This window comes from Cyclopterus lumpus, chromosome 9 (genome assembly GCF_009769545.1).
Source record: "Cyclopterus lumpus isolate fCycLum1 chromosome 9, fCycLum1.pri, whole genome shotgun sequence".
Taxonomy (NCBI): Eukaryota; Metazoa; Chordata; class Actinopteri; order Perciformes; family Cyclopteridae; genus Cyclopterus; species Cyclopterus lumpus.
The window spans coordinates 19,970,877-19,997,482 of NC_046974.1; the positions used below are offsets into that span (position 1 = coordinate 19,970,877).

Here is a 26,606-nt window from a genome sequence, read left to right on the forward strand (position 1 = left end):
ATGACAAGCTGCGACTGTCTATCTGCAATCTATTCATTAAGAGCTTTCATTCTTTGTTTTTCAATTTTGGAAAACTGCTTTAATCAACGAACAGAGAGCGAGATGAGGGTGTGTGTGTGTGTGTGTGTGTGGGGGGGGGATCTGGCTGTTGCAATCAGTCGTGAAACATAATCAGGAAGCTAAACATACAGAGAGCTTTCGAGAGAGACGGACACAGTGGGACAGGAGACAACGCTTTTCAAATTTTGACCTTGCAATCTCGATGACTGTCTGGATCAATTGTCTCATCGGTGCATCTTGCGACACGAGCACATGCACTGGCAACCGGAAAAGTGTCCGGAGCGTTCTCCGGCATGAGTATAAGGCACCACAAATATTCCCAGCACGTACAATACATTGCCAATCAACAGAGCCCATTTGGAAAACAAACAAGTCTATAATGTGGCTCATTTATGTTGTGTTCGTCAAGTGTGCGAGATACATTTGTGTGAATGTATGATTTGTATGTTTGATCAGCTGCTGAGGACGGGTAGCCCGTCGTAGCTGCTCCTTCTACCCCCACTTCTTGCTTCCTGGCCTTCAAATTCACAGTCTCAGGCCAATCCAAAAGCCGCGTGGGGTCACGGCGGGGTTGCCAGTCCGGGGTTAAACTGAAAAAGCACACACAGTGGGTCTGGAGGAGAGGAATGACTACTTGCTCTGAGGGGGAATCAACCGGGCAAACATACACAAATGCACGAAGAAACACTCTGCATGTGCACGCGCACCTTTTCATCAGGCACGCAGCAGAAAATTCTCGGGCTCATCGGATTGCTTTCCTTGACTGTCTCAACATTTTGTTCTTTCTTTGTGCACGTGGGGCGTTTTTTTTTTTAAATGTAAAAGTCCATGTTCCTGCAATTTGGCATGGATCATGAAGGCAATTAACATGTTTTCTCTCCTACTCATCACTGCTCTGACTCATACTCATTCTCACATGCACACACCTCCGAAACAGGGGAAGTTTAATTAATCTCTGGCACGTTGTGCTTTGACGGAAGCCACAAATCTCACAGTCTCCAGTGAATGCCTCCCTCGCCTCCCTCCTACCATTTCTCCTCTTACCACAACCCGTTGTTCATTCCCGATGGAGGCACAACTCCTCAAACACATTCCACCCAGATTTTGGAAAGCACATTTCCTTGTCACTGCTTGTGCTACTGTTGCTCTGGGGAGACCGCCATGGGCCTCGTCCTCATTGTCACTTGCCACCTTCCCCGGAAGGGTATAACAAGCCCCACTTGATCCAACTCCCCTCCATGCAGGTGCCCTAACCAACCAGTAGGAGTCACGTCGGGGGATTGAACCCGGCTCTCGAGTGTTTTTCCCCTGCACCGCCCGTATGCCTTTGAAAGAGAGAGGCCTTTGAAACAGAACTGGAACAAAAGGACTCTGTTTGGGTGCGAGGGCGAAAATTCTGCAGCATTTGTACTACGGTGACACATTCAAACAGCTGGCCGTCAGCTTAGACAAAGAGAGAGGTGAGGAGAAAGGGATGGTGGAGAACAGAGACACACAGGACGTAGTCATTTTGTGTTCATTGGGACCGATTGCTCATGATTAGCGCTCAAACTAACTCCAGTTTAAAGAAAGATTTTGATGTAATGACACAAATGTAGCAATTCTTGTCGTTGTCCTTTTTGCTTTTCCACATGTCCATGGAGAGCTTCAGATGGTCTATATTCTGCTTCTTGGATTTTCTTCCTGCCAAGAACAAAATTCTAAAGGAAATCCAGACGTCTCAATCCAAAATCACCACGTGTTGGAATTCAGTTAAAACCGGATGTCCAACGCACACACTAACACAATATATTCATTTATATCACTGATTACTGCTGCGCCATGAACACACATAAGGTACGGAAGTATGAAATGTGACTCTGAAAATAGCAGAGCGCCCTGGTTTAATTTCCTCATGTCATTTGTTCTGGCCTGATCCTGATAGGGTAAGAGGAGTCCTGGTTAAATATTATCCCTGGGGGGTGGGAAACAAAAAACTCAAATTAAACAGCAGCAACCAGCCACACTGCGATTTTCTTTAAGGGGTTGTGGACAAATAAGTATTAGGGTTAATAGGGCACAGAGACAAACAGAAATGTCAAAAAAGTGGTCAAAGCACATTTGCAAGCTCATGCAAATTGCATGCTGGCAATTTTACCATGACATTTCCAATGGTTAGGCTCCTAAATGTCAGGACACACAAGGCAAAAGCCCACCCCGAACACACACACACACACACACACACACACACACATCCATGTACACACACAGGCAGCTGAGATTCATCCATTCAAGCCGGGTTTAGCTGTATGACAACAAAAATAGGGGCAAAAGAAAAACATGCACCAGGGATGACCTCCAGTGTGGAGAGATAGCATCGACTGCTGTTGAAAGATACACGAGAAAGAGCCAGAGTGGGAGGAGGAAAGATGGGATGACTCTGGAGTCCAACACGAAGGAGAGTGGCTCGAGAAGGGGAGAGGCTAACATAGCCAGAGCCATCAGGGAGAACGGTCACGTTCAGGAAGAGACTCTGAGTGGGTCTTTCTGCATTTGTGTGGGCCGTGTTACATCTTTGTTTGTTGTACTTTGTATGTGTGTGTGTGCAGTATGTACTGTATGTGTGTTGTCTCCTGTGTGTGTGCAGGATGTACTGTATGTGTGTTGTCTCCTGTGTGTGTGTGCAATATGTACTGTATGTGTGTTGTCTCCTGTGTGTGTGCAGTATGTACTGTATGTGTGTTGTCTCCTGTGTGTGTGTGCAGTATGTACTGTATGTGTGTTGTCTCCTGTGTGTGTGTGCAGTATGTACTGTATGTGTGTTGTCTCCTGTGTGTGTGCAGTATGTACTGTATGTGTGTTGTCTCCTGTGTGTGTGTGCAGTATGTACTGTATGTGTGTTGTCTCCTGTGTGTGTGTGCAGTATGTACTGTATGTGTGTTGTCTCCTGTGTGTGTGCAGTATGTACTGTATGTGTGTTGTCTCCTGTGTGTGTGTGCAGTATGTACTGTATGTGTGTTGTCTCCTGTGTGTGTGCAGTATGTACTGTATGTGTGTTGTCTCCTGTGTGTGTGTGCAGTATGTACTGTATGTGTGTTGTCTCCTGTGTGTGTGCAGTATGTACTGTATGTGTGTTGTCTCCTGTGTGTGTGTGCAGTTTGTACTGTACGTGTGTTGTCTCCTGTGTGTGTGTGCAGTTTGTACTGTATGTGTGTTGTCTCCTGTGTGTGCGTGCAGTTTGTACTGTATGTGTGTGTGTTGTCTCCTGCATGAACTCTAGGCTGGCTGGGTTTAAGCAGTTCGAGCTGTATGACGTATGTGTGATGTTCCAAGCCCAGATATCTGCTGCACAGACAGACATGAACACACAGCTGTGGAACCGTGCACCACCACAAACACACAGGAAGAAGAACAAAACAAAGAGGCAGATATTAGAGACTGGCAGAAGATACCACAGAAACAGGAGGGTGATGGAGTAAGAGACACCATCACACAGAGACAGCGATGGGGAAAACAGATGGAAAGAAATTCAAAACGTGCTGTTTACTTTGCATTTAAGCCACAGGAAGACAATCCTTCTGTATTTGTTCCTACGATAAGACCATATCCAGCTTAGCAACACATGATCTCCCAGACTGTGGAGCTGAAGCTGTCGCCCGCAGTATGGCTGTTGGCAACAACTGAACGGCTTCTATAAGTGTCTGTCTGAACAGCAGACTCAAGACTTTTGGAAAGATTAAGACCGTAGTTTTTTGTTGTCCCCCTGGCAGTGTGTGAATGACAGTACACAAAGTGTCAGTGTTGCGATGCAACACGTTCATCATCACTATGACTGGTCTTAAAGTTAATTTGCCAATGTTTTACAGCACTTTGTTCCTTGCAGGACAAACACAAGTTCATGGGAAATCAGATTGTTGAATGGCGCTGAAAAGTTTCTCAAACTGAACATTTCTCAAACTGAAGTTAATCTACATTACTGATTTGATTTGAACTGATTATCCGTCAGTTCTTCTGAAACAAGCATACCAAACATTCACATGTTTTAGTGTCTCAATTCTGTCCATCTGTATATATTCTATTTGACAGTAAACTGAGTGTTTTTGGATTTGTTTCTTTTTGGGGCTGTTGGTCCAACAAAATGAGCATTTTTACCTTGGGGTTTAGGAAGTTGTGATGGGTGTTAACAATGCTGCTTTTGGGACAAAAATAAATAAATAAATCATATAGCCTGAAATTGAGCTAAACAAATAAGCGAAGAGCATCATCGGCCAGACAGCCACTGTGAAGACAAGCTGCCCCGAAGCACTGTCGGATCTCTGAGACACTTACTCATCAGTCGCATGTGCAGGGATTTCTGTGATCTTCAGCGTCTATGAGCCTTGTAGTATACAGCTGCCATTACTTTGCATTAGTCTGTGTGTGTGTGTGTGTGTGTGTGTGTGTGTGTGTGTGTGTGTGTGTGTGTGTGTGTGTGTGTGTGTGTGTGTGTGTGTGTGTGCGTGTGTGTGCGTGCGTACGCTTGACAAGGCTAATTGCGGCATGGCTGTCTGAGGGCGCTGTCGGCTCCCAAGTCATTACCAAGAAAGACAGATGTTTTAGCACTCAGCACGCCGCATTCATACGCGCACACACAGACACACAAACACATCATTACGTACTGTACCTATTAAAGCAACGAGGTGACGCCCAAATCGGATTTTATGGGAAAAGCACTGATTCATTTCCCACCACTAAAAAGCCAACTCCATTTTACAGCCCAGCCCAATAATGAACATGACTCTACACTTAATATCTGGCCAAAGCATCACTAGGATTAACAACGCGACCTCCACACTACAGTGTGTTTTTATAGCATTGCATTAGACTCAACGTCGAAATGTGCGATGGAATCGGCTCCAAAGCGAACAATTTTGTGCGAGTGACAAAGTGCTGTGCTTGTTTTGTATGCATTGTGGAAGCAGCCCTATTCAGCAGGCTGCCTTCCCTCTCCCCGATGCGTTTTCCATGTGTGCTGGAAAGACAAACACAGCTGCACTTTAATGACACTCAAATGCTTCTGGGATTCAGAATACACGGATGTGTATACGTGCGTGTGCGTCTTTGTGCGCGTCAATGTTCTTCCTGACCACTTCAGTGAAAAGCCTGCTGAAGCTACTCTTGCTCCGTATAACTACCCCTCTACGTACATACGTACGTACGTACGTGTGTGTATGTGTGTGTGTGTGTGTGTGCGTGCGTACGTGCATGGGTGCGTTCCTCAGAGTCATGAAGCCCTAAGTGGTATTTCTGAGCAGCTATATCTGCCATGAAATAGCTTGTCAGCATCGCCAATCCTGATTGTTGTTCTCACACACGCTCATGCACGCAACGCACGCAGACTGCAGGGAGTCCCCGGAGGAGATGAGACAGACTGCGAGCTTAAAATGACCCCGAAAAAACAGAACTGCTGCTGAGTGATAAATGAGACAAATACGCGCTGGCACTCTCTCCCTCTCACTTTCATTCCATCTTGCTCGCCCTCATTAACACAACACAAATGGAGCCATCTCCTCGCTCTCCTCTCCTCCCTCATCTCTCCACATAAATCTTCCCATCTCTAACACCTGCCCCACTGCTGAATTTCTCTTAGATTTTTACTACCCATCAAAAAGGGAAAAACTGTTTTTTTACTCTCCATCAGCGCGGATGTCAGGAACTTGAGGGTGAAATGGAGCGTAAAACGGCCCGATTATGTGTTTTTTCTAAGATGTTGTGATGACATTAAAATGGACTCCAGCACCAATACACACACATTCAGACAGGGACACACTTCTGTCTGTCATGTACACTTTTACAGGCATTGTGTGGATTTTATGCGCGGTCAGTTTATACAGTACTACGACATGGGCTTTACAAGTTAAACTCTGGGGTCATATATAGTGGCAGCATTGCCAGTTACCATGAAGCATGTTCTGTAGGCGTAGTGTTCAGATTTAGCGCTTACTGCATCAGCTTTGTCACAAAACAAACACCGTGCAGACTTTCGTTCAAATACAAGTGGGCTGAAAAGTTTCATTGGCAGGTAATGCTGGATCAACAGCGTATTGATGCACAGTCAGTGGAAGAGAAGCAGAATCAAACAGCAGCTGTTTGCCACAACGATCCCTTGATTCCCACACAATCTGAGTCTTCTGGTCAGCACTTTTCACAGCAGTTACTGCAGAAAATGACAATGCCGGTAAGATACTTTTATTGATCCGTTGTTTTACTCCAGCTCTTTTGTCTCTTTGGATGTTCTGGACTCTCTCATCTCTTTCTCCTCAGATTCTCTCTTACTCTTTCACTATCTCTCGCCGAGCTCACGAGTTCAGCCCCCAGGGAACCCTCATCTCGCGTACTCAAAGGAAGACCGTGGTACATTCTTGTGTAGCAACAGTACAGTATGTGTGTGCCTTTGTGTCGGTGCAGAGTCATGCCTCCAATAAATGTAATTGTCTGAAAACCATTCCTCTTTCAGTGAGCAGTTTATACTCTAATAGAAGAGGTTAAATACAAGCTGATGGTGCAACACAGCTAATAAGCTACACTAGTTTCCCTTTGTGTCCACAATCATTCCCTTTTAGCAGCTATTGAAACAGCTCATGATCATAGATGAAGATTACTCATTCCCCTCTTCACCGTGGCCATCTTTTACAATATGCGCATTGGCTGCCGTTGCCGCACAGATCCACTTGCTCATCTGGCAACCCATCACTGTGAACAACAACACCTCAGCCCTCAGCTTCCCCATGTGAAGTCTCTATCATCGGAACGAGCGACACCAAAGCGGCCCATGCGGATCTCACCATCCGGGGTTGAAATGAGCCCAGAGAACTGATGCGTGGCTCTTTGCTTGACCTGTCACCTGAAACCGGTCTGCCACGGAAGTCCCTCATCAGAATCAGCTTGATGCTTCAGACAGCACAGCTCCCAGTGGGACGGGGGCGCACAAACCCTCGATCACGATACGATTTGACAAGGTAAGAAGTACAGCACAGGAATTGGACCCATAAAAGTGAGCCATAGCCACATAATAAACTCCCTATGACAGCAACTCATACTGCAATTTAAATATTCCAATAAAGCCATGGGGTGGATTATTTAGCTTGAGCTCTGTATATCTTGCCATATGTGTGGAGAGTGACTTTTTTTTCTTCCATTTAAAAAGACAATTAAGGGGTTGTAGCTCACAGTGGTGAGCAGCCCTTAGCTGATCTCCAGTTGGTCTGATAATGGAGAAACACGCACACACACTCACACTCACACACGCACACACACACACGCACACACACACACAATTTTCTTCCGACCATTTCCCATCCTGATGTGATGAAGTCTGGCCGGAAACAGCCATTTCCCTGAATGTTCCCATCTCTCCTCCGGCATACTCCCTCATCCCTGATTCATTGCCAATAAATCACTGAGAGAGAGAGAGAGAGAGAGAGAGAGAGAGAGCGAAACAGAAAGAGTAAGGACAAGTGTACGAGAGAAAGGTAAGGCGGCATAAACCAGGAGACAGGGGTGCACTGGAGATATGAAAACCAAGATGAAGGAGACGCCATATTAACACCACTACTATACGGATATGCCTTATTTCATGGGTTTGGGTCAAACTCTAACGAAAGAAGAAGAGAGGAAAAACAGACAAGACAGTTGGGTATTTTGTTACTCAAACGTTCTTATTATAGCCACTGGTTTATTATGCTTACGCACAATACGCGACTACGGCCTGTGATTGGTCAAATCATGAACTAGGATTCAATTTTTTTCTGTTCTTCTCACCAATGGGCAGAGAGCGTGAAACTATGTCCACATTTCTTGCCTCTTTCTCCATGCTCTACTTAAGCCCATTATGGTGAAGTACTGTACGCCACCTGCAAGCCCCACCTCACTCAAGGGGCTTTTTGATCATGCCCTCCCTGCCGTTTACCCTCCCACAGGGACTCAGTTACCTCTCGTACGTGCCCTGTCCAACCATTAACATCACACCTCAGCACAACACAAGGGATTCCAGTCACCACTCGAGCGCGGTTCATCTATTTGTGGGTTTACATTATCTCCTAAAATAGAACTCGCTATCCATTTGTTATAGGAGCATAATCCCGTGTTATTTGAACTCGGAGGCCTTCAGTTAGTTCACAACACACATTTCATGTTGTTCCTCATCTGTCTCTCCCCTAAATGTGTCTCTCCGGCTCATAATAAAAAGGCATAAAATATCTTAAACAATACTTGAGAAAATAATAATGAAGCAACAAAAAAAAAGTTAGCCACCGCCAGCACGTCGGTAATAAACTGTTTTAACTGGAGTTTGGCATACCTCTTGAGTGACATCTTCAGACGGAGTGTGATTGTACCACTTCTTAAAGGCCAGAAAGTGTTCAAATCAGATGTCTAGTGTGTCCAATTATGATATATGCATTCACTCTTAACCTCGGAAACAACAAGTGATGTATGTCGATCTGTTAAGCCTTTAGAAATGTAACTTGGATTGGGCAAAACAAATAATCAAGGTCCACTTATAGCTTTTTTTTGTTGTTCGAAACTGAAGCAGCCTTTTAGATGAGAGTGAAAACCCTTCACCAACTGAAAGCAACGTAGCACTTCAGGATAGACCTTGAGTTATGATGCTCAATCTCAAACTGTCTTTGTGAAATCCTGATATACATGATATGTGCAGAATAATATATTTTGAGGGGCAGTTTGAAGCTGTTCCTCTGAACATGTTGTTGTTGTTGTTGTTGACATCCTCCTCAGCCACAAAACAGAAACGTGGTGGTACATGTTCTCACAGTAACGCGGCATCGACCCGGGAATGTGCAGACTGCCATGTCGGTGCAAATGAGGTAGCAGAGTGTCAGTGAGATGGAGGCTGACTCATCATCCACCTATTCTGCTGCGTCTGTGAAAGATGTCCCTGCTCTCACATACATTATCCTCTGAGCGCGAGCACCGATTTAGAGTTTATAATCATATGTTGCCATTTTAGCCTGAATATTGCAATGGTTGAAATTATTAGGTGCGTTTTCAACAATCGAGATAACGGAAGAAATAATCTAGTGCAGATTATATTGTTGGTTGATTCAGAATTATGATCTCATTATGAACCAAAATAAGTTTGGTGGACATAATAATTGTGCAGCCTTAGATTCAGGGAGGCAAAGTTAAAAATAGTGTGGAGCAGAACGGTTTCTGCAGGAATGACAAGAATTCAGGATTACACCATTTCCCGGATTTGTTTATCCGGGGGAAGAGCTGTGTAAACACTTTCTATATACAGAACCTTATCACATCTGCACTAAAAGCACTGAGATGTGTCATGCTGCATCAAATATATTCTATTCAAAGAACTACACGGAGCTTTGAATACAATACACTTTGGTAATATTAATAACTTTAAATCAAGTACAATTTAAGGTAACTTTCCACTCAAAAGTCTTCTTATAATAGGATCAGTTGTACATGCCCATAATAACACCTCTACAATATGTTTCATAACTTTTGATCTTTTTCTGCTAAATTGTGCTTTTATTGTACTATTGTCAGAGCGAAAAAGGAGAAAGAAATGTGCCATCTCCTGGAAAAGCAGATTAGGAGGTCAAATTATGCTACATGTGTAAACAATTAAGCCCATTCTGCTGGCTAGATGTTCCATGAACCCAGAGATTATTGAACAAGCTATATGGCAAAGCTGCACTCGTTTCGGTATGTTTTGATAGCTATTGATCATCGTTGAGGCAATTTACCGTGGAGTCCAGTTGATTAATATAAAACCCAGATAAATTACAACTTATAAAAAGCATCTTCAAAGAGCAGAGGGGCCCGTCTCCGCCAAAAAAGTTGGCTAAGTGCTCTCACTATTTACAGCTCTTTTACCCTACAGGGTTTCCTGTCCTGATCATCAGGGGCAGACGGACCCTCTCATTACAAAGACCGCAGATGAAAATGAGAGCAAAATGAGGCCCATTACCATGCGGGCGTGACTAATATCCCTCTACAGACCTCTCCACACACTCTGGACACACGCACGATCATCACGTGCACACGCAAGTTACACGTGTACATAAAAAAGTCTGCATGTGAATCAATAACGTACCGCAGAACCAAAGACGACGGGAAGTTGGTAATAAACTTAGGCTCTATTAAACTGACCAGATCTCTGGCTGCTCTGTGGGGGGTGTCTGGCTTTTTCCACTGGGTGCATCTATAGGTTTGTGAGTCTGTGCGTGTGAGTGTGTGTGAGTGTGTGTGTGTTTTCCCTAATCATCCATGATGTCATTAGCGCTTAATGCAACTCCGGCTCAGCCTAATTCCTTCCCACTAAAAGTCCTACCTTCTCTATTCCCTCCCTCGCCATCCCTCTTCCGAACCACGCTTACATCATCTGACCTGTCCAGTAATATTTCATCTCTTGCATGCGTCTCAAATGTCCTCAAATATCCACTTGAATTCCTCAAATTCCCTGCAACAGATTAATTACCTCGCAGGAATTCATCTGCACTTTGCTCCACTTTTCTACTTTTTCTTCATCCTCTCTTTCTCCTTCAATACAATCATTTCATCTCCTATTTATTCTCAAAACCTCTGATATGACCTTTCAATTTGGGTCTTTCAACCGCCAGCTAACAGCCTCATTTTGTGACTTAAATCCATGTTTCCAATCCAACTTGAATGGATTGAAAAGATAACCACAGGGGATGCCTAATGCCCAGCGGTGGCGCCAAGTGTTGTTGTTCATATTCCACTCTCGTTGCTCTATGCTCCACTTGTATCTTCATCTCTGGTTCATCCAAACTTTATCTTCCCCGTCTTCCTGTCTCCTGTCTTTTACCCCTCTCTCCCCTCATTCTTCTCTCCTCCTACCGAGAGGAGAGGTATAGATGAAAAAAGGGGTTGAGTAAAAATTGGGCTGTTTGGCGTTTGAAGTACATGAAGGAGTAATATAAAATACACCTGGTCCATCCATGGGGCACTCTCTGTACACAGAAACAAAGGGAAGGGAGGGAGACTAAGAGGAGCAGAGAAGAGAGGGCTGGGCCTCAGGGGGAGAGGGGTGGATGAAAAGCGAGAGTGGGGGGCGGGGGGGGTCACTTTGTGTTTCCTTTCAGGATGGCTTTTATGGTGTAACTTCAAACACTGACCTCCCACACCCCCCGCCCCTACACCCCCCGGCCCCATCTACCTCGCTTCGTCTGTCCGTCCGTCCATTCGTCCCTCCCTCCTCTTTCTCACTATTGTGTATGACCAAGTGGACAGTAATTGGCTATTCTTTCATGAGGCTGATTTCAGCACTCTCTGCCCCCCCCCCCCCCCCCCCCCCCCCCCCCCCCCACAGGAAGAGGCCCCTTTGCTGCCCCTCAGAAGTAAGTGTATTTGTGTGTATGAGTGTGTACGTTGTAAATATGCCAGACGGTAGGTATCAGGTGGCTGCACTGGCTGCGGACTCTACAGGCATTTCATTCACTGCACGCTCCAAATTACAGCACAGTAATTGTCGGTAATCTAATCCAGAAAAAGAAATCATGTTTCAAAGGTTTTATAAAATACTCTTTGGACTTCAGGTCCATGTACACTTTTGCTTATGAATAAAGCTTACATTACATTTGTTGAAATCTGAGTGTCGAGGGGAAATTTAAAGCCCTAAAAAGTCTCCTTGGCAAAGATTTTTTTTATTTATTCGAAAATACCCAGGGGCACTTAACCTTACTTATTCATGCCGTAAAATGTAATGTACCTAACAATTGGAGGCTTTGTCATGTGATATCTAAGCATATGGAGAGTAATATATAAAAGCTGCTCTGCTGCTAGCTAATGACTTCTGGCCCCTCAGTGGCTTATAGATCAGTGTGCGTTCATTAATGATGCAGGCGTGTGTGCAAGTGTGTGTGTCAATTAGTGGGTGGAGGGGATTAGCCATCCCTTGAGAGAACTAATTAGCACTACACACACACACACACAGGCACAAAACACATTTTTGGGGATATTTTATTTGGTAGGAAACAGTTTGAAATGACAGGAAGACAAAGAGGGATGCAGCAAAGGTTCAAGTCCAGATTCAAACCCGAACGTCGAGGCTAACTGGTCCCCGGCCCCTCCAGACAAACACAGACGCCGTCCCACACACACATTGGCCATGACCACACAGAAACAGCGGAGGGTATGTGATGTACACAAGCTCTTAAAAGGTTAAGTATGTGTGCGACGGAACTTACAGTAAACACAGACTTAAACAAGTACAGGGTAGTCTGACACAACACAAACATAATTGGGGGGGGGTGAGAGACAAACAATAATGTTTTGTAACTCTTGAATCGCAGCTTAATCAAAAGAGGAAAAACACAAATAGACAGCAAGACAGAGGTTTCCGAAAGGAGAAAAGTACACTGCTAAGAGTTGAAGTAGAGCAGCAGGGAAGCTAGATCTTAATACAGGAGAGTGCTTCCTACCTCTTTGTAGTTCACCTTGGGCTCTGTTCTCTTCCGTTTTCTGCCCTTCCCCTGATGACTCTGACTGAGGAGAATCCATTTTACAACCTGCAGGAGGGAGGATGGGGGTGAGGGAGGGTGGTGGTAAGGTGGCGATGGCGGGAAAAGGGAGAGAAGGTAGAGAGGGAGGTGGAGAGAGACAACAAAGTGGCAGGTTTTGAGTGAGCAGAATTAGACAATGTGAAGCAGAAACAGAGAAAATGAGGGGGGGGGGGGGGGAGAGGAGAAATCAGAAAGGTGAAACAATGACAGAAAGATAGAGGAAGGAAAGGGTGTGAGAGAAAGAGTGAGTGGTCACGTTCGATAGCAGAGAGTAAATATAAACAGACTTCAGGCGCACTTTCCATCTCTCAAGTGGAAAGGCACACAGGAATATACATGTACACACTCTCAGTGAGCGAGCTTTGACAGAGTGTAAAGTAGAGACGCAAATGCACATCTCTCTCTCTCTCTCTCTCTCTCTCTCGCTCTCTCTCTCTCTCTCTCTCTCTCTCTCTCTCACATTAATTCCAACCTTTCAGCGCTCACTTGTGCTCCATATATAACCAACACAAACGGCCGGCTGAGACAAAAGAGTAATAGTGAAAGTATGTTGCTGTGACGGAGCAACTCCCTACACCATAGATCTCCATTAAACAGCTGATCACTATCAAAGCCAATCTCCTCTTGTCCGCTTCACTTTATATCTCAGAATAAATACACCGTCGTAACACAGTTTGTGAGGTTTCCAAACACTTTAACAGCCCATAAAGTGGATGAGTCATTTCTAAGATGCAAAATCACTCAGACATGTTTTGTGTTTCACGGTGTTATATATTTGACAGATATTCTCTTCAGGTCTGATTCAATTTCATTTAAACAGAGAAAATAATGGAAGAATTGGAAAATATAGGCAAAGCAATTACGAACAACACGGGAGCTTTATGGGAAATCTGATGGACGGCACAGAATGACACGCAACAGATGCACAGCGCACTTCACCCAGAGGCAGACAGAGGGAGAGACCGATACAGGGAGCAAATGAGCACAAGAGAGGTAGAGATAAGAGATGGTATCAAACATTGTGAAACAGGGCATGTAAAATGAGACCGAGAAGAAGAAGAAACAGAGAGGAGGCGGCGTCGAGTGACAGTGGCAAAATAACTGAGAGAAGGAAAAGAGAGAATCAGATGACAATCATATCAAGCAGACCGAGGGGCAACATTTCAAATCTGAGAGCTGTCCCCCCAGAGACTGGAAAAGAGAGAAGAGGGGGAAAGAGAAAGATAGAGTGCTTACCTCTGCTTTGACTTCTTCCACCAGCCTCGCCTGTGACCACACGGCGCTCCTTTCATACAGCCACTGAACGACACAGAAGAAGGGAAAGCAGTGAGCCGGGGGCAAGTGATCGGGACAGAGTGGAATGCTTTGCTGAGGCAGAGAGCGAGAGAGAGAGAGAGAGAGAGAGAGAGAGAGAGAGAGAGAGAGAGAGAGAGAGAGAGAGAGAGAGAGAGAGAGAGAGAGGGAGAGGGAGAGGGAGAGGGAGAGAGAAGCAGGAAGGGGAGGGTGGGAGGAGGAGGAGGTGGGAGAGCGATCACTTGTTCCTCTGACAGAAACTCGCAAATTGACTCCGGAGGATGAGAGAAAGGAGGAAGAATGGAGGAGAAAAGAAAGAAGAGAAGGAAAATAAAAATCCCTCAATAACTAGCAACTTAAAGATGGAGAGTCACCTCCTCCACCATCACAGACACACACACACACACACACGCACGCACGCAAACACACACACACACGCACGCAAACACACACCTACGCATAAAGAGCAGCTATAGGCACAAACACAGAGCACTTACTCTCTAACCTTATTAAGGCTTTCAGCAGAGCCACTACTCGAGTGATGTGAATCACATATCGGAGAGATGACGGGGAGGGTTGTGTGTCCGTCGGTGTGTGTTTGTGGCAGTGTGTTTGTTGGGGGGAAATAAGGACACAGTCGAGAGACAGACAGAAGTCAGGGATTGCATGGAAGCAAGGAGTTTGTAATGTCACTCACTCACACACACACACACACACACAAACGAGAGACGCAGCATCATAATTACACAATCCACACACACGTTCCCACGTACATTCGTGCAGCGATTCAATGCGATGCCATTAGCGTTACCATAGCCACACACACAACCTTCAATACTTTAACTGTAGAGAGTACTTCTCTCTGAGTATTATACAAGTACTCTGGCAGAAATAGCACGAAGGTGTGTGTAGAAGCCAAGGAGATGGGGGGGGGGGGGGATGAGACATACAGAGGTATGGAGAAAAGGGAGTTGTTAGAGTGGGCTGTATCAAATGTAGTGAGTGTTGAAGCAGTAAATTGGCATTGTGTAACCGGATACCACACATGGCTCTTTTGCTGCCTAGCTCCCCACCACCATTCCCTGAATAGCAAGGCTTTTGTCTCCCTAAAACTCTCTTCGTCTCCCCCCCGTCTGTGTAGTGTCTCTCTAGTGAATCAATATCAGCTTGCGTGTTCAGAAGTTACACCTCGCGCCCATAATGCATGAGAAGTGTGCCCTATATCTTCCTGAGATCAATACACAGTTTGGTGAGTGTTTTTAGCTGAATTATTCATAGCTATTCTTCAAAATATAAATATAATAGACGTAATATATATATATATATATATATATATATATATATATATATATATATATATATATATTACGTCTATTATATTTATATATATATACATAGTTGTAAATAAAACAAAAGAAAACAATGCCAGACAATAAATATACCAGTTGTGGAACTAATACCAGAACAGTAACCTTTTCAACACCTTAACTTTGTCGATAGACAGATCGAAAAAGCTGGAGATAAACTTTCCTAAATAGAAATTCCTCAAAATCAACAGGATTTGAGTCAAACAAACAGATCGAATATTTGAAATATCCTTGAATTTAGCAGGAATTTTGTTTTATTGAATAATGCTTCAAACACAGCTGAGTTGATGTACATTCAAAAGGTTCGGGCTGTCCTCGATTAGCTGATTTATTGGACAGATCTGTAGAACTGATTTTCTCCACTTTGAATCTTGTGTTTCCCGAAGATGTGCTCAGAAGTTTCTTGGAAATAAGTCACTCGGCATGAAAAAGCATGAAAAATGACTTATCGACGAAAGAAATCTCAAAATGGCCACTAGCCTTCCCATTCCACATCTCTTACAGTGAATGTCATTGTTTATTATTAGGCCAAAGCATTTCCTGCCTTTCTCCAATTCAAGCACATTGTCCACCGATGGAAAGGAGGAAGAGAGGAGAGAGAGAGAGAGAGAGAGAGAGAGAGAGAGAGAGAGAGAGACTTTAAAAATGCGTTTGTGTCGAGTGTACATAATGCACGAGCACTTGCATCTGTAAAAGGTTTCAATCGATCTCACTGATCGTATTAGCTGGTGACTGGCACATCAAACACAAGAAAAGCTTCTGCAAGAACACTTGAGCCGTCACCCAATCACGTGCGAGAGAACCGCAGTCGCCCCACGATGTACGCAACACCCTCAGAGGCCCCCGAAAGGCTCCCGTTACAACATCACATGATCTAGAAGGTGAATATTCCCAGACAGCAACAGGAGTGCAGACGCACAAAAATGCACATTTGCACAGCGTTAATTAAGATCAGTTACCATGGAGATGGGAGAATTGAAGAAGCTGTGGATTGATTGTGGGAGCGTGTGTGTGGGGAGGGGGTATCTATGACCGTGGGTCTTTCTCAATTATAGCAGGCAAAGCAGCACTGCTCCCCTTGTCAAAACACAGTAACAGTCTGGTAACAACGGGGATGATAATGATCCAACAACACGATGATACAATGAACTGCCAGTCTAACCGTTCATCATCAAGATGTCATCATGATATCTTTTGCAAAGCCAATTTGAAAAAACGTTCCTCGAGTTGAACAACTAATATGCCACCATCATCATCGTCATCGTCCTCGTTGTCGTTGTCATCGTCAAACAGTTTCAAAACGCCTGCTCGCTCGCAGTCACACGTCATTTAAGCTGTAGTATTTATGTAGTGAAAGCTATCTTACTTCTAATATGAGACATAATTGCCATTATGAGAGCGTCATTACACAGCCATTTACAGCTGGTAAATAGTGAGACAAATGTTAGCCTGCTGCTGTCTTCCAAGAGCAAATGTGTATGGCGCACAAGAAATATTGCTGTGTGTGGGACTATATGTTACCCATTTGGGCTCCAACTGGAACACAGCACCTTGAAGGGCCGTTGATCACATGACCTCACAGCTACACCGATGATGAAGTCAGTATGATTCTTGGCACGTGGCTTTCATACCGACCTAATCAGGCAGTTGAATGCTGTCACAGTTGTCGGGGAAACACAAAGTGACCACTGAATAGTAAGAACAACAGGAGAAAACTAAGAAGAACGGAAAGAAAAACTACAATAAGAGTGAAGTCCCGAAGCACTTTAAGGACTGACTAGGAGGTAAAACTATGGCGGCTGCTGTATATGGGAGGAGTCTGGGTATTGTACGGTAAGTAAGTAAGTTGAGACAAAGCTGTGCCATCAGCTATTTCAAACCAAAAGAGAACCCATCTCTTCCATAACCAGAAACCACTGAGTATTATAACTAATACCACCCTGTGCATGCACGTGCCAGGTATGAAAGGATCACATCAAGTGCTGAATAAAAGGTACTTTGACTGCCAGCATCAATACTACGAAACAACAGCTGTGTGATCATTTGTTTCCATTACCTGATATGATAAAGAAACGATGCGGAGAAAGAACATAATTAAAGCAATTACTTATTTTATAGCGAAACAGATGATGCATGCAAGATCAGTGGACAATAAAAAGAAACGTACAGACCCAACTAATTAACAGGCCAACATCAATAGTACTGAATTATTGCACTATTGTGTGATTTGTTAATTATGCATAGATTGTAATAATTCATTTTATACATTACAGTCAAGTGTAAAGTTTATTTTCAGTCAAAATTGATTTAAGAGTTAAATGTTTCATTAACTTGATAATGTGGCTTGTTGGTATTTAGCTTTTTCCGAAGATATATTCTAGATATTAAAGCAACATTGTCAACTTCTAAATTCTAATAGATAACGAAAGACGGATAAAAAGCTAGACTTTTCATACCTTTGGAATTCCCGGTCGATCAAGCCAGTCAGCATAAATAGCTCTGAGGGTGAGGCCTTTTCTGGAATACAATGGCACAAGTGTTAGTATTATTCCTATTATTATAGCAATGACTGTTATTGCCCAAGACAACCTATGAATACATGGCTCTGGGAAAATATTGTTGGGCACATGGCGGACTTTCAATTTAAGCCAACACCTTAAACAAAAAGAAGGGCACACCCACTGTCCTATACAAGGACAAGCCAACAGGCATGTATGGACAATGAATTGGGTTCGTAAGTATGCATTTATAGTACGCATGTGTGAGTACATCTGGGTGTGAGTGTGCACATGAAAACCATACATCATACACCAGAAAGCAAATAGTCACAGAACTGGCTTGCAAAGACAAATGTGCACACAAACTAAAAAATATTATCCAAAAAAATATATCTATTTCAAAAATGTATTATATAATTTTGGAGCAACATAAATGCTGGTTTGTTTATCTTTATTTTCCAGTTTTCCATACGTTTTTGTCAATAAGTCTATTTGCCTTTTACTGTAATGATTATTCCAGTATGTTGGCATAGTTATGTGGTTAAATAGTGCTGGGATCTGGCTTATGGCATTTGTTTGAGATGGAACAGCACAGGGGGAACAAAAACATGTGATTGGTGGACGCTTCACCCCCTTCATTGGAGACCCCCTCAACTACTGGATTTGTAGCGTGTCACGCCCGTGAAAAAGACTCAGAGTTCATACTCCACTGTGGACTCGAAGAGCCCAGAAGTTTGCCCAGAAAGTGGACACTAAAAATGTCTTCCGTGACTTCACCACTAGGGAATTTCAACTCTTGGCATTTGGCGTTGAACAATAGAGAGCATGAAGAAACTAAACATCTGCCACATCAACAGCGAGACACCATAAAGTGGGATTATGAGGCATTATGTATAGTTGGAGCAAACAAAAGGTTAATACAGTTAATAAACCACAAAATAAACACATGGCCTGTCAAATACTCTTCATAATTGGACTCGATAGAAATAAGCTTCACGTCTCACGAGAGAAGACAAGACGTGTATCGACCAGTTTTTTCACGTTGATCTTTGGATTTTTGTTTCATTTTATTGTTAATTACCCTGAATGGTGATGCCTGGAAAACAGAAGTTTCTTACTCGCACAAATCAATAAATGCATTGATTATTATTATTATTATTATTTTTTAAATGTGGGTTTATAGTTTGTATGTTTTGTCTTATAAATATGATGTTCCCCATTTAGTCTGGGGAATGGGCAGGATACATGCCCCTGCAGGGGCACAAAGAGGGGCCATGCTCCTCAACAGCGAGTGTCTATTCTTATCCTGAACCTTCTAGCGGGTTGTTTACTGAAAGAGGCATCAGATCCAAATATTGACTGTCCCCAACTCCCTCTGTTTAATTCAATCAATCTGTGCTAGTCCAGCAGAACACTCCACATGACAGGAAAGGCCAAACGACAACATTCAGAGCAGACAAACGGATGCTGAGGAGAAACGAAGAGGTGCAGGTAGGGAAAAACAAAGTGAAAGACAGGGAGAGAGAGAGAGAGAGAGAGAGAGAGAGAGAGAGACCGGAAGAAGAGGTTAATGAAGCAATCAGGAGAAATAGAGAAGTGAATGATTAAGCAAGCGCAGAGAGGGAGAGAGAAAATTAGAGAGGAGGTGAGCAGGAGGAGCAGTTATCCTTTTACTCTTCAATTAATATGAGAGTGGATGAGACTTCTCTAATAGGATTGCTTTTGGGAGCTTTTGCTGGTCATGTTTCCCCAGCAGGACCAAGAGGAGGGGCCACATTAACACATGCTGATATATTTGACAGTAAATCTACTAACATGTCAAATCTGTTAAGATTAAAAGGAACACTAAATGCATGCAGAAAATTGATGAAAAACATATCTTTAATTTGTCTCGAACTGGACACCAGGCTACCGATACTTGATTTTAACATGTCTCGACATTTTTTTTAGTATTCATGAACTGTAAGCATTATTCATAGCCACTTACATACCTCTCCATGTCGGGAAAGGTAATCAGCAGCATTTGCAGGAAATCCTGTCAGAACGAACACACAGAAAAAGACAGAAATGGAGGCTTTTAGGGAGGTGTGAGAGGAAGAAAAAAAAAGAAAGAAAGAGAAAGGCATACCTGAGCTTAAGTCAGGAGTGCAAGGTTAAACAGTGTTTATGTTACATCCATTATTTAGTGGGAAGACTCAGACTGCCACCGAAGAAACGGCAGGTGGAACACATCACATATCACACACACACGGACACGGACACACACACGTACAAACACACAGCGACTTCCAGATGTGATCACTCAGCTTCATGGCCCCAGCAGAATAAACATAATGTGGCTGAGCTGAGGTGCAGCCATCAATTTGAAAAGCTGCCGGAGCATTTTCAACTATTGTAACAGAGTGGCAATCAAGCTTACATCGGCCTCCCAATTAATTTATGGAAATAACCTTATGCCTCAGAGATGGGTCATATTTAAACAGTTAATACCCATGTGCCGTTGCCTGTTAAGTAGCTTCAAGTCAACAACGAAATTCCCAATACTACAGCCTCACCTGAGACAAAATGAGTTGCCCGTGGTATTTCTTCACAAATACTCGGAAGAAGTCGATGAATTGTTTCTCTCCCACTTGACTGGCCAAGAACCGGAGGAGGAAGTAACCCTGGACAAAGAACAAGATAAATAAAGGCACCAACACATGATCCATCAAGGACAATACAGAGAAACATGGCAGCAACATCTATAGTCACTACAAGTGCTTTTCCAAGCACATCCAACACAGAGTGGGCCACCTAAAAGGACACAGGACTTTGTTTATATTTTCTTTGTTTCCTTCTTCCCCTTCCTTCCTTCCTTCCTTCCTTCCTTTTGCACTCTATCCCCTCCTTCCCCACATGTATCCCACCTTGAGGTAGTGGACTTGCATGAAGGTTTTGTCAGGGTTGAGGGCATGTTTAACCGTGGAGGAGCCAGATGCACTGACCTGACCAGTGTTCTCCATGTTAGGTCTGCAGGAGGACAAACAACAATACGCGGGCAGATAAGTCAGGTTAGCAAATGGGCCAAAAAAAACAAACAGCAGAACAGCAAGAACAGAGCGGGATGGAGTGAAGAGAGCCAAAGCATTTTTGGTTGCAGGTAAACCCCAATTTCCACAGAGCGCCGTCAGCAACACTAAATCCAGCCACTCGGCCGATCCTCTCAATAGCGAACACATTGCCAGGTCGCCATACTTTGCCCGAGGCGGGCTGGAAATCAAGCTGCAGATTTATATTAGCGTGCTATACTGTTTATATGACCTCACAGTGCTGCGCTCTGACTTTACTGCCCATGACTCACTGAGCGAACATATAACACTTCCACAAAAAAAGCACCCCTGTCAACAGGCACAAAAGAGGCATGCTCTAGGTTACGCTTTCCCTGTCACACAGATACAAATCATCCCTTCAACCTACATAAACACACATAAAACCAATGAAAGCCAAACAAACACAGCGCTGACGTGGGATGCTGTGCGATGATAGTTTCAGTTATGTGGTATCGATCAGGCTGAGCAGATTAACTCAGTGTGCCAATAGGAAGGCCTTGAAGGATCACACTCCTGCAAGTCGATACGCCAGGCGCCTGGCCCACAAATCAATACACCCTTCATCACTGGCTAGCACTTTTCCACAGGGCCGCTCCATAACAGGGCCAGACACGCACACGCACACGCACACGTACATTTAGGGACCCAAAACCCGTATTCAAACTCGGATTAATGTGAAGACAAGATTGAAGACAAGAAGAGGAGAAACAGGTGTGGGACAGGAGATAGACGGGAATGTTTGTTTCGCTCAGTGGAGAGAAGATACCATCAACTTCTTGAAGTTGCTGAATTCGACTGGACCCTCTTGTGTGAGAAAAACATTTGATTTGGGGGAAATCCATTTCGGAATCAACATTGTAATAATGCTCGGTGTCTGTACATTAAAGACTGCCTGTCAATATTATGAGCCAGACAGTGAACATATGAACTCACATTAAAATATGTTTGTAAAACACAGGCCTGCATCGTAAAATAAGGAGTATTTTACTTATTCTCAGTATATCATTGCCACAATATCTCAATACAATACTTTTTTCTGTATGTTGCAGCTGATAGGTTGAAATTACTTCTTTTCTTTTTTTGACAGCAGGACTGTGCTGTATCCCTGGGAAAATGTGTGTAAATGTGTCAGACAGAGAAATACAGAGAGAAAGAGGGACCAGAGCAAGAGACAAAAAACAATGACAGAACGTGTATTTCCAGAGGAGAAAACGTGTCGGTTTCCTACATCAGAGATACTGGCGGCACAGCGCTGAGTGGAGAAAATGTTGATCCATCACTGCCATGTTAGACAAAGGAACTCCACCCTTCCCACTGCCCAGACCAGAGATGTATGGATGTGTAAATCTCTGGCTTTTGCCGTCTCTCTTTGTCAGAGATGATTTACTACAGCTTTAAGAGGAATCGCTGCTCGCTGCCTTGGAGAAGCACACAATAGCTCAATGTATTGCAGAATAAACGGCGCTCTTATCTGGCTCGTAGGCCATGTGTGTGAGAGGGAGGGTGTTTGTCTGTGTGGGTGGGTGGGTGGGGGGGGGGGGGGGGGGGGAGCCATGCATACACCAGGGTGTGTCTGAGATTTGGAGAGAGAGAGAGAGAGAGAGAGAAAAAGAAAGAGAGAGAGAGAGAGAGAGAGAGAGATAGTGTCGGGAGGATATCAGGAGCTATTACTGACAGAACTTAATGTAAAATGTACACGCACGCACATGCACACACACGCACACGCACCCACACACACACACACACACAGAGAGGTTTATGGCTCTATGAGCCATATCCTGACAAATTACACTGGGTTGACTGTGGAAACCGGATAAGGTAGAGCAGTGGTCCCAGCAGCCCAGTGAATCAGCAGGGAGAATGGCGTCTGGCCCAGGCTGCCCTAAATAGAACTCATCTGAAATGGACAGATAAACACTGGCCACTGGGGCCCCTGCTGGATCAGGGGGTGTCCATTGTGACCCACTGAACTTGGAAAGGCACAATCTGCCATTTAGCCTTCATGTGTGTGCTCTTGTGTACGTATACTGGTGATGTTGAGCATATCTCTCCTATCTGTACACCCCTTTGCGCTCCCTTTGCCTTCACCCGTACCTCTCTGAAATTTCTCTCTGTGCGTTGCAACAGACAGAATGTGTTTACTCAAAATGCTAAGCAGTGGAGCCACATCAGGAACTGGACATACAGGCCGACAAGCTAGCATCGAAAAGTAGCAGGGCCAGATTTTAAGAACCGCTTCCACCAAGCAGTCCAGTTCCAACCAGTTCACTCCAGTCCAGTCCAATTCGGATCATTAAACACTAGAACGGTTATTTTAGCGTTTCCATTATTATTATGGCGATCAGCTGAGAATCCGGCCTACATTGCTATCTGCAGTGGTAACACGGCATTGAGAGAAAGACCTTGGACCAAAAGAAAGTGGAGCAGAGCATTCAAAACATCTGAACACCATCAGCTGTCTATGGACATCATAACAAAAGTGGTAACAGCATCGACTGGATAGGGGTCAAAGTCATTGGTCAGAGAGAGATAAACATGTGACAACAGAGACCCCTCCTTGAACTGAGATGGGGTTACCATCTCCCTCACTTAGACCATGAGATGCAGTTGGAAACTCAAGGTAAAGAATGACCGACTGCGCTCACATTAAATTAATCCTGATAGTTATGACTTGTGTCCGACTAAAAACTTGAATGACCGATTTGCTTCATAACATGAATTTGGATGTCAAATTTGGTATCGCTCGTTTTATAATACAGGTCTGTGATTTCATTCCTGGGAAGGTGTGTGTATGTGTGTTTGAATCCAAGTAAACATTCAGTCATTATTCATTCATTATTGGAAACTCTATACTTCATATTTCTTGAATTGTTTGCTTGCCTGTAGGCACATTTTTTAATTTTCAGCTGACGGGATGTGCACTGCAAGAGTCTAGGTTACATAGCAATTAATTGGATATAATTGAACACTGGCTCTATTTTCCATATAATTAGTAGCAGATTACATAGTTATTTCTCCATGTAACATTTTTGAAATTATTTTGAAATTGCAAACCCATGAGGCAAAGATCATTGCATTTGCAGAGTGAAAGCTGCACCCGACTCCCAAACTGTATACAGTCATTAAGATAATGTGTGAGCAGCGTCCCTTTATGCCTCAACATGCTTTAACATTCCTGTAAGAGATGTGGGGATTAACAAATGGCTTTTCCGTGGGTGGCTTCAGCGATTACATGCTTTTTTTTACTAATGTGTTTCCATGTAACATAATAAGTAAAAATGTCGACATTCATGCGTACGAGCATGCACGTATGTGCATATGTGTGAATGTGTGTGTCGTTTGCATTTTTCAGATGTTGCTTTTGTGTTGTTGACTTAACCCCGTCAGGTGCAGAGAAACCTAATCCTGATCCTCCTCACCGGCATGTTCGCCTCATAGGGGAACACCCTGATGCACTGCGAGACAGACTCAGATCTCAAGTGCATGTTCACTCACACACACGGCTTCTGATTTCAAGATGTACTCCTGTGTCACAAAACCTCTACCATGCATGCCACAAATGTGAAACTTCATCACGCAACAACATACACTGGAGGTTATCAAGCATATGAGAATGAAAAGAGTATAATGTGTCCAAAAAGCACTTAAATCCTTTAAACGCACAAGGACAAAGCTTCAAAGTAAAAAAAGAATCAAAATCCCTTCTATGAATACCGAAGCTTTTCGCAGACTGATTAATGTAAAGTGTTGACTTCCATTGTGTGAAGTCAACACATTATTAGGGAAGTGACATAGTTAGAAGTTAGTGCCAAGCAGAAGTGCCACAAAATCAATAACACATTGATTTGCTGTCACGCTGTCAAGTGTGGATGTTACAAGTGTCATCTCCAGTTAAGCTTCTTTTTTTTTTTTGTTCAAAAGGAAGAGCTACAAAATGTAAGGCACAACGCAAAGAATTGCATTTCCACCCTTAAACAGTTAACACACGGCTGGGGTTCACACCTATAATCCCCTGATGACACTGTGCTGTTCCACCCTGGGTAAAACAAACAGGGTGTGGGCCCCACATTGTCAGGATCAGATGAGGAGTGTGTGTGTTTGTGTGTACTTGCCATGCTTGTGTGCAAAGCTTTTTAGACCTGACAGTACACCTGGATATACTGCAGTTGCCACACCTGCCACACCTGTACCCCTGGAATGCATATGCCTTACGCTCATGTGTGCGCCTGCACGTGAAGACGCTAACAAAATATCTCAGAGTGTGTGAAAAAAAAAGAATCTCGAGCAGTTGCACTGACCGCTGTGGGAAGATATTGCCTCCTCTGCACATGTTGAACCCAGGGTGCTAAACCGCTCCTGAAATTTAGGACGACTAAAACGAACACTGGGGAAGGCGATAAGCAGTCAGCATTTGGGGTTGATTACTTGTCAGTGTATCGTACTGAGTTCTGCTTACTGAAGGTGCTGTTTCTCTATTCTCAAGCAGCTACTTCCTCTCCAGTGCTAACAGCAGTATGTTAATTAACCCAGATGTACTAGACCAAAAAACACCCCACACACACACACACACACACACACACACACCTGAGGATTTGAAGTGCCTCCTCTGAGTTCTGCAACTCATCAGACAGTCGTCTCCACCTCAGCAGTGCCTTCAGGTCAGACTGTTCCGCTGCCTCTTGTAAGGAAAGCTAAAGGGAGAAAAACGGAAAGTTATAAAGACGTGAGGGGAAAGAATTAAGAGGAGGAAAAATACAAATATGGTGAATTTCATCAGCAAGAACAGAAGGAGTCAAATGCACACTAATATCACGATGCAAGCGGCCCTGCTGCTACCTCTGACACTGTGGTATTGAGTTTGGCAGCAATAACAAGTCCGCTTTAATCTGTTCCTTCAGAGCCAAGCACACATCAAAAAGGTGATATGGTTAACAGCGCACACATAAGAAAAACATTTGTGTAACTCTAGACAGTGTGGGAAAGTAAGGAGGAGGATTAGATCTGTATCAGCCCACCAGCTCTGCAATTAAGCAAATGATTCATAGCAATGCTTCACCCTTCACCTTTGTCCTGTTGTTTCCCTCATCTTTATGCAGGTATACTTTTATCAACATTATTAAAAGGACACAAGCTCCAAATGATCAGCTTCTTTAAAATGTCCCACTTTTTGAGGAGTGAGTGACGGTAGTACTTTTAGGAGTGTGGTCTTGCGTCAGGGGATTCGGGTTTGGATGTTCGTTTTGTGGTTGGCCCAGAAACTCTTTTCTCTTTTTGTTTGGATAACATCTCTGACCTGTACGTTTCTTGTTCGTCCTTTTTTTTTTCTGAAAACTCTTATTGCTTTTGAGAATGTTGGTCTTCCTGGGGTGACGGGCTGAAAAAGGCCACCATTAAGTTACTTTGATAAAATAGCTGCTGTAAACTGCAATCTTCAGGCATTGGTTTTACTGTACTTGTTGTGCTTGGGCCCAAATAATGTCCTCCAGGTAGGTGGCAAAGCCCTCACTGATCCATTCTTCAGTCCAGTCTCTGGCTCCAATTACCAGGCCGAACCAGGAGTGGGCAATCTCATGGCAGATCCTGGACCCGCACAGAGTCAGGTCGTTCTCTCCAGAACCAAGACTCCCAGCACACAGCACACTCTGGGACAGGAACATGACATGGGGGCTGGGGAAGATAAATGACAATAATACAAAATGAATGAGGGAGATAAAGTCGGGAATAAATTACAAAAGGGAGGAAAAGAGTGAGAAATGAGTAAGGGAGTGAGGGATG

The 26,606-nt window shown here is 43.9% G+C and overlaps 1 protein-coding gene across 1 annotated transcript in view; it reads right to left on the reverse strand.

Annotated features, from left to right (window-relative positions):
- Positions 1–26,606, reverse strand: part of aopep (aminopeptidase O (putative)) — a 63,852-nt gene that overhangs the window by 18,048 nt on the left and 19,198 nt on the right. The window contains exons 7-14 of the mRNA XM_034542549.1: positions 26,285–26,498; positions 25,416–25,522; positions 20,649–20,751; positions 20,298–20,405; positions 19,734–19,777; positions 17,701–17,761; positions 13,821–13,883; positions 12,504–12,590 (exon numbers count right to left, since the gene is read on the reverse strand). Of these exons, the coding sequence (XP_034398440.1) occupies positions 12,504–12,590; positions 13,821–13,883; positions 17,701–17,761; positions 19,734–19,777; positions 20,298–20,405; positions 20,649–20,751; positions 25,416–25,522; positions 26,285–26,498 (787 nt within the window). The remainder of the gene's footprint in view (positions 1–12,503; positions 12,591–13,820; positions 13,884–17,700; positions 17,762–19,733; positions 19,778–20,297; positions 20,406–20,648; positions 20,752–25,415; positions 25,523–26,284; positions 26,499–26,606) is intronic.